We start from the raw sequence: 9,520 nt of genomic DNA on the forward strand, positions 1-9,520 counted from the left end.
GTTTTTGTTCGATCAGTTACATATTTTAATTGCATGTGCTTTTTTTTGTTTTTTGTTTTTTAATTAAACCTCCATTAACCCTTAAATGCGTGAATGTTTCGCCAATCATTATTACATATTCGGGTCTTTGGCGACCCGGACCCATACATCCAGCACGGATGGACCTCTAACTGCTGTAATAGCAAAAAAAAAAAACCCTATTGATATTTTAAGAACAATTACAGAAGAATAAAATAAAGCATATTTCGTTACCTTTTGAAACTTAAAAGGGTTCAATTTGAGCAGATGATTTTACCAGCACTGTCATCGTCAGAGCGCACTTCCACAGTACATTCAGCATCTGCCTCATATTCACGATCTCAACCATATTCTCAAAACTATCGTTTTCAGTGACTTCATATTCAATATTTTGATCACTGGCAGCTTATTCACCACATCCAGCATCAAATGACAGCCACATTTATATTTCATTGGGTATAGTAATTGCTCTGTAGTAAAGCCATTCAAACCTCTTCAATTTTTGCTGATGATATTCGTTTGTTTTTTGCCTGCGGTAATTATGAGTGAAACGTCACGTCATTATTGTGTATCAAACAGTGCCACCTTGAGGACAAAAAGATGCATCGGACGTATTGAGTTATCAGATATGTAAATATAGTTGCGCAGGAAAAAATACTTACACATTTACATTCCTCGGGTCTCTAGCGACCCTATACACTTTTTACAAAAAATTAATCCGTTTTTTTTTTTTCAATTAATCTTTTATATTTTACAATTTTTTTCTTGTTATATTATTTATAATTAATAGATTGAGGAATACTAAGATAGTTGATGTCTAACTTAAAAAAATGAAGGAGGGAGAGGGTAGAGAATGATGTCCCGAGAATGATAAAGACCCGAGATATGCATTTAAATGTTAAGTTTAAAGTTAATCCATAATTGAGATTTAAATAAGTAAGTTTGGCAGTGTTATGTTTTAGGATTACTGATAAACTACTGTTGTTTGATTTGTATTATTTGTATTTGTTATTCATTTTAATGTATTTATAAAGTTTTAGCTTTTAATTTTGGATCTGTTTTTAGTTGTTTTAATACTACAATTGATTGCCTCTGTTGTCCTCATTTGTCAGTCGCTTTGGATAAAAGTGTCTGCTAAATGACTAAATGTAGATGGGTGGGGGATGTACATGAACAGATGTCCAGTTAGATGGGTGGGGGGTTTACATGAACAGGTGTCCAAACGGATTTACAAATTAGATGGGTGGGGGGTGTACATGAACAGGTGTCCTGTTAGATGGGTGGAGGGTGTACATGAACAGGTGTCCAGTTAGATGGGTGGGGGGTTTACATGAACGGGTGTCCAGGCCTAATGATAATTTAAAATATAATTTGAAGAAGTGTTTCTTTCAAAGAATTAGTGTTGTATATAAAACTATAAAATATAGGCTTCTCAATTTTTCTCCCTCTTGCAGGCATTCATGTCACTTCCATTTCTTTCAGGATAAATTAATGAATTCACGTGTTGTAAATCAATCTGTAGGCCAATAGCGCACACAGCCCCTAAATTTAGCGATCAGCTATGCATAATACAGATGCATCTCAATAAATTAGAATGTTGTGGAAAAGTTCATTTATTTCAGTAATTCAACTCAAATTGTGAAACTCGTGTATTAAATAAATTCAATGCACACAGACTGAAGTAGTTTAAGTCTTTGGTTCTTTTAATTGTGATGATTTTGGCTCACATTTAACAAATAGTATAAAAACCATTATGCCTATGGAGTGTCCCCTCAATTCACAAAAACAAACATGTGTGTGTGTGTGTGTACTGGTATATATGGTTTATGAGGACACAAATGTGTATAATGACTACAATGTAAACATGGTATATGAGGGCTTAAATAACATACAAAACGGTGTTTTATGAAATTCAAATATTGCCAGTAGTTTTCTGTAAGGGGTAGGTTTAGGTGTAGGGTTGATGTAGGGCGATAGAAAATACAGTTTGTTCAGTATAAAAACCATTATGCCTATGGAGAGTCCCCGTAAACCACAAATGCAAGTATGTGTGTGTGTCTGTGTGTGTGTGTGTGTGTGTGTATGAAGAGACGATCAAACTCACCTGATACTGTCAGTGTAACTGCATCACTGATGTTTGATGTTCGTGATCCTCCTCTCTCTGCTCCATAGCATAAGTATTTACCGGCGTCAGACTCGGTAAAAGGACTGAATGCGTGTTCCTGTAGTTCACTGAAAACACTGATTGAACTGTCTTTATACCAGCTGTACTGCCAGCTAGTGACTCCTTCACCATCAATGTCACATCTGAGAGTGACTGTCTCTCCTCTGAATACATGTTGAGCAGGTTTGATGCTCACTTTGAGTTTTGGTCTTTCTGTACAACAACAATTCACAATGAAAACAATGTGCTGCTTTTACTGTATGAACACAGTTCCCTTTCAGTCGGTCACTCTCGACGTCACGTCGGAGGACCGACGAAATTGGGATCTCGCTTAGAGGGACCAATCTACTTCGAGTGTAAACTAAACGAGCCAATGCAAATTGGCATGCGATTATTGCATCCAGCTGCTGCTGATCACAGCGTGAGTATAAGTAGGAAAAATCAAGTTAGACTGAAATGTTGTTCTCTATAGCTTACACTTATTCATTGTCTTATGAATCATTTTCATTGTGTTCTCAGAGCAGTTCATTATATGAGAAAAATACTTGCCGGATATTGTCACTGTTACTGGTTCACTGTAATCTGTGTAATGTCCTTCTCTTCGTGCTCTGCACCTGTACTCTCCTCCATCAGAGACTTTCACTGAATCGATTGTTTTAATTGCAGCTTCAGTAGATGCAGTGTTTGAGTTTTTACTCCAGAAAAACTCCCATCCATCCCGTGACTGATCCACCTCACATCTCAGAGTAACTGAATCTCCAGTGAATAATGAACTCTGTGGCTGCACAGTCAGAGTTGGTTTGGGAATATCTGTCAGTATAAAATAATTAGTAGCATGAGCTGTGAAGGTGTTTCAGCAGAAGATCTCATCCGCTCACTGGTAAATCATTTGTGCATTTAGATTTTCACAGACAATGTGCTCTCAGGAAAAAGGTATGAAAGCTGTCCCTGGGGCAGTACCTCTTCAAAGGGTACCCATCTTGGTACCATATTTATACCCTAAAGTACACCTAAAGTGTTCATATTAGTACCTAAAAGCTACAAAAGTGTACCTTTCGAAAAGGTACTGATCCAGTGACAGCTTTTGTACAGTGACAGTGATGCCAATATTCACTCTGCACAATGCAAAGAGTTAAAGGACAACCAAGATCTCACTTTAAGACCATCCTACTAGGTGAGGTGTAATCCCATAAACTTTGAGTTAATAGCACAGATACTGACCCATTTTGCCACACCATCAACATCTATACCAGCAGTCAAAGAGACACAACATTCAACAAAGTGTTGTGCAGATACAGCAGCAATAAAGTTCTAAATGGCAAAGAGGTCAACAATAAAAATAAAAAAATCTGCCCAGTAGGTGGCGCGGTCACTAAACAAATTATCAGTGAGGCCTACAGAGTTTATTTCACCAGGTAAAAGCATTACAGAGATAAATCATGACTACTTAATGTAATTTGGTAATGACTGCAAACTTCAACAATCCAGACCATTTTTATGAGACTTAGTTTGACAATAATATGAACCAATTTTGTTAGAATATAAAATGAGAAGAAAACATGAACAATACATTTTTTACAATATTCGATGATTGCGACTTATGAAATTGAAATCATCTTCAGACCAATGGGTTCAGAGTTGTAAGCAAAAGTAAAAAGGGTCTTGGTGTTTGAACCCTACAAATCTGAACACTCATATGAACACTTTACAATTTATTGTAAAATTTAAAACCACAACCATAATTTTGGAGTACCTCTGAACCTCATGTATTTAAATTTAAAAAGACATTTTTGAATTATGTGAATCAAATTCACTCACCTTTATTGTGTCCAGAGTGGATGTTTGAAATCAGCACTAAAAACACAAAGAGAAAAAAATCATTAGTCTGGTCACTGAGCTGATCAACTGTGTATTATACATCAGACATATTATGAAGGTATATCTTCCTCCCTTGCTTGTCAAACACCATAATTTCATGCTTAAGTGTTTCATATTCTAGTTTGTTTTGTTGAGAAATGTATGTGTCCAGATAATATTATCACATCTGATTGATATTTTATGTATTTTGACAAAGCAGAGAGAACTGGTTAGCACATTTAAAGCTGACAGTCTGAAGACAAGCAGAAGACTAAAAATTCATTCTTACTACATGTAAAGTACTATTGAACATCTTATTAAGGCAACAAGGACAATAACTATGAAAAACAAAACTACAGAACTGATTCAATAAACACCATTACAAAACACAAAACCGATTGTTTACTCATATATAAAGCTGCAGGAAAGGGGGAAAAATTAAGGAACACTGAATCACTTAATCAGATAAGAGCAATTATCATCAACTGAAATACATACAGTGAAAATAATACTCACAGAGCACAAGAGGATGTTGACTGAGCTCCATACTGACTGAATGATGACAGACGGTTAAAGACACAGACTGTTAAAGCCTCAAAACTTCCTGAAACCTGCAGTCAGATCTTCAGGAACATCATTACAGATTAAAGACATGCAAATGTACCTCATGTGTTACAGATGATCTTTTGATAATCTTATAACATCATCTTTCAGAAACTTTCACACTGACTAACATGCAAGTTTTCTACAGAAATATTACCATGAATCATAAGCTCAGATTTGGCATTATGAGAATAATTAATATTCTGGTGTGTTTAAAGAATAGGGAAAAATTAATCAATATTGTGATGGCTCTTTAGCATAATGGTAGTACTTTTGCATTCATTACTTTATGGAAGCAGCAGAAACTAGTGAACAACTGCTGCTCCTCTCACACTGGTTAATGCCACTGAACTGAAATAAATGAGCTCATCTCTGTCTATTTCTATTCTATCAGGCTTCTGTGTTTAAAAATATCTGTACATGCGAACACAGTTTTCACCAAGACAAAGGATGGAAATCATGAAATTTAACAATTCTGTTTTGGGTTCCTCTGAATAAATTTGTCTCCTTAATTCAAATAATGATTCATTTAGTTATTTTGAGGAAGAAACTTTTTGGGAAAAAAATAAATGCAATGCTTGTTTTACTCCACTCAGAAATCGGTTCGATTCTTGCAAAAGGTCATATATCTTTTACTGTCATTTTCACAGATCACACACTTAAAGTAGTCCATTACAATGTATTCTCTACAACAATATTATGATAACAAAAGAGAAAAATAGCTTCTTGTTCAGTTTAATTAATTGAAATGAGCTAAAGTATCATGCTTTTTGAACATTTTGTACCAACAAAAAATAAATCGTTGGTGCAACTTAATTTAATTATGACGCACATTTCCACGCATTTGAATTATGTTATCTCAACTTAATCTATAGGTAAATAGAACCAAAGAGCAAAATTAATCTTCAACCAATGAGATCAAATCATGTTTATTTGAATTATCTTGTGGATTTAACATGTACACAACTTACTCTTGTTGAGCCAATTAATTTTAACCACTTAATTACGACAACCAGAGGGTTCCCACTCTTTCATGAACACCAGATTCAAGGACTTTCAAGGACTTTTTAAAGCACAAATTATTTTATATTAAGCACCTATCAAATTCACACCCCAGCATTTCATCACTTACACTTCACATTTACATTAAACATTTCAGAGTAATAATGTTTTGAATGTGTAGGTTTCATAAATTTAGACCGTTTTTGAGCAGTCATGTTCAAAGGAATATAATGAAATCCATTGAAGTCAGTACTGGTGATAAATAAAATTCAATTTCTAAAATATTGATAAAATATGCATCAAACTGATTTTTGCTGTAGTTCTTGTACAAGATTTAAATTTGAAATCTAATTAAGTGAGGGTCATTTTTTAGGATTTTTTACCCAAGCAAAGTCTCTGAGTCTCTGGAGACTCCAGGAAGGTTGCTGTTCTGGAAAATGGTGGCGCTGGAGACTAAATGCTTACTGATGATTTCACACCTAATTCTTCACATTAATTATTTTGCAGTTAACGTTTGTCTTTTCTTCTTCACCTGTTTTTTTCTGACCCCGCTGTCCCAGTGAGCATTTTGCTGACCAATGGTCATGCCTTAACTTTGACATTTCTGTATTGCATTCGTTTTTAATATTTCTCATGGGGATTTAATCATTTTTGACTTCTCAGTCAGAGTTAAATCTCTTTTTTTTTCATCCGTAAACAAAACCTGCCTAATAATTCTGCACATCTTAAGGAGTTTTTCATTTCTAGCCTTCATGGACAATTATATACAGTATCACTTCTAAATTATTAAATACAAAAATAATAGTAGTTATTAAGATTGATGTGGTTTGGAATTGGTAAAATGTGCTTGGAAAAAATTATGATCAGAATATCAACGTGCCTAATAATTATGCACACACTGTAAGATGTGCTCCCTTTACACAGAGTGCCGCTATATCGCAAAATCGAAAATGAAATTGAACAGCAAGCGAATGCGATTTCAATACCCCGCATATTGATACGGCTCCCTGATGTGCGAAAATTATGGGGTTAAAGCAAAAAAAAATCTTTTGACTGAATTCAGCCAAATTCAACTGATTTCCTCAGCCAAACCCCATTCCACAGCCGTCACACACCCAGTTTAAGAGCAGTGTTTGTCTTCTTGTAATTAGGAGCGCTTGTCCTCCTAATTTAAAAAATGTAGGAGCACCCTCTGATCAATAATCAAAAATTCTGATCAAGAATTAGCCTTCATAATACCAGCTGACATTTGACTCAAAGTGATTTCAGGGTCATTTTCTTTTCACCTTTATAAATGCATTCTCATTTTATTAAATGCATGCAGTAAAGCTAATAGAACTAGATGTTTCAATCCCTTTAGTAGGAAACTCTTGATAGTAGCAATCGGTGTGGAGTGGTTAAAAAAGAGGGTAAGGTATGCCATTGGGGTCATCAGGTGGGCACCCTGCTTCATCAACGTTTCGTTGATTGAAGCCCACAGCGTCTCCAAAAGGCTCAACGGTGTACCCAGCGTCCCAGGCACACCCCCCTCCATGCCATATCCTCTATATCCCTGATGGGCTCTGCATGGCAGGGGCGTCCTTCTCCCTGAGTCGGGCCTAAGCCTGACCGCATACCATCTGTCTCTACCTTGCTGCCCAGATGGGGTCCTTACGCTTGATCCAGAGCCAGTTACTGCTTTTTTCAGCAGCACTTGATATGAACTTGATGGCCTGTTGGAGAGAGCGACCCTTCACCCCTATTTTTCTCAGCAAACTGGTGGTAGATGTTGCAACAAAACCCCTGCATCCCACCTCTACTGGGAAGATGCTAGTCTTCCAGCCGTTCTGGGATGCTTTTTCCTCTCATAAGCCTCTTCAACCTCCTCTTCCCATGGTACTGTTAATTCGACAACATATACCAGCTTTGTTGTTGGAGACCGCAGGACCATGTCTGGCCGGAGTGTCGTAGCCACTATTTCTGGGGGAAACACAAGCTTCTTATTAAGGTCCACTTCCAATTTCCAACCCCGCGCTAATTGCAGGAAGCTTGCATCTTTAGGTGTACGATTCTCTTGATGTTGGCCAGCTGGTATGAAATTTGTGAAGTTAACCTGTTCTGCCAATGTTTGTGGGAGGTTGTTTGTGGTGGTTTGTTTCTGTTCCAGTCTTGATGCCAGCTCTCTAAGTACTTGGTTATGCCGCCAAGTATATCGCCCTTGGGTAAGACTTGTAGTGCACCCTGATAGAATGTGCCTTAGGGATGCAGGTACTTGACACAGGGAACAGGCGGGATCTTCTCCATACCACTCTTTCAGATTTTGAGGGGAGGGTAGCAGGTCGTATGTGGCTCTGATGACAAAACTCAGCCGCGCTCCATCCATCTGCCAGATGTCACGCCAGCTGAGCTTTTTCTTCTCCAGGCCCTCCCAGTTGGTCCATTTCCCCTGCTTGGCCACTGAGACGGCTTTGGCATGTCGCTCACCCTCCTCCTGTCTCCTGACTTCTTCTGCCACTAGCTGTCTCTTCTGCACTGATGTTGCTTTGTGCCACAGAGGAGTTTTTGGGATGAGTCCAAACCCTGCCCTCCCATGCTGTACTTGTCCAACCACATCTCTGAAGTGAAGCGCAGACTTTGCACTCTGAACAGCTTCCGATGGAATCCACTTCCTTCCCGCTACCACCTGGGGGGCCGCTGTTCGAATGACTGCATCCTCGGATTCAGTTAGGGTCATGACGAGCCTTGCCTTGGTGCATTTGAACTCTTCCACGAGCCCTGTAATAGGTAATTCCAACTTGCCATGTCCATAAAGTCCAACGGAACAATGTTTCCTCTAGGATTTTTTCCAGCTGTAGTGGCAGGACTATTTCTCATGGACCACGCGTTTGCGTTTTCATGTGGATGGAGATTTTTTTTTTAAACGGAAGAAGGAAAAACTCTGTTTATAAAAATAAACATGTACGTGTGGACATGGCCTTATTTTAACTAAAAAAGACAAGTGAATAGTAAATTATAAAATAAGAACAAATAAATGAATGACAATCAATAGCACAAACAAAAACAAAAACAATAAAAAGAAATGTTTTCAGTTAGGTCTAACTATAATCTATACTCAACTGTAAAATAACACATGATAGTCTTCACTGTATAATGAAAGGATGAAATGAGAATGTCAACCCCTTCTGATCTACTGGGTCATGTCCTTCATGTTGAACAATGCAGATCCCAGTTACTGTCTGGGCTCATGGCTTCTTTGGCAGTCAACCAATCACTATCATGTGCAAAACATACAAAATATGCTGCATTTGTATGACATCTAATATTTAATGCAGTACAGGAAATAGATGAAAGTGAACTAGATGATGAAAGAGATAAGCATTTGCTTACAGTGTACTCCTTGACCAGCTGTATATGGTCCTCATTCAAGCATACACACGATTTGAGGATGCACTCTCTTTGCACGTCAATGCTGTTAATACAGGTGCATCTCAATAAATTAGAATGTTGTGGAAAAGTTCATTTAAGTAATTCAAACTAAAATTGTGAAACTTGTGTATTAAATAAATGCAATGCACACAGACTGAAGTAGTTTAAGTCTTTGGTTCTTTTAATTGTGATGATTTTGGCTCACATTTAACAAAAACCCACCAATCTCAACAAATTAGAATATGGTGACATGCCAATCAGCTAATCAACTCAAAACCCCTGCAAAGGTTTCCTGAGCCTTCAAAATGGTCTCTCAGTTTGGTTCACTAGGCTACACAATCATGGGGAAGACTGCTGATCTGACAGTTGTCCAGAAGACAATCAATGACACCCTTCACAAGGAGGGTAAGCCACAAACATTCATTGCCAAAGAAGCTGGCTGTTCACAGAGTGCTGTATTAAAGCATGTTA

The 9,520-nt window shown here is 37.5% G+C and overlaps 1 protein-coding gene across 1 annotated transcript in view; it reads right to left on the reverse strand.

Annotated features, from left to right (window-relative positions):
• Positions 1-4,586, reverse strand: part of LOC107599329 (uncharacterized) — a 10,777-nt gene extending 6,191 nt beyond the window's left edge. The window contains exons 1-3 of the mRNA XM_016290892.1: positions 4,556-4,586; positions 4,001-4,036; positions 2,123-2,395 (exon numbers count right to left, since the gene is read on the reverse strand). Coding sequence (XP_016146378.1) covers positions 2,123-2,395; positions 4,001-4,036; positions 4,556-4,586 — 340 coding nt within the window. The remainder of the gene's footprint in view (positions 1-2,122; positions 2,396-4,000; positions 4,037-4,555) is intronic.
• Positions 4,587-9,520: the final 4,934 nt, after the last annotated feature.

This window comes from Sinocyclocheilus grahami, unplaced genomic scaffold (genome assembly GCF_001515645.1).
Source record: "Sinocyclocheilus grahami isolate Dianchi unplaced genomic scaffold, SAMN03320097.WGS_v1.1 scaffold264.1, whole genome shotgun sequence".
Taxonomy (NCBI): Eukaryota; Metazoa; Chordata; class Actinopteri; order Cypriniformes; family Cyprinidae; genus Sinocyclocheilus; species Sinocyclocheilus grahami.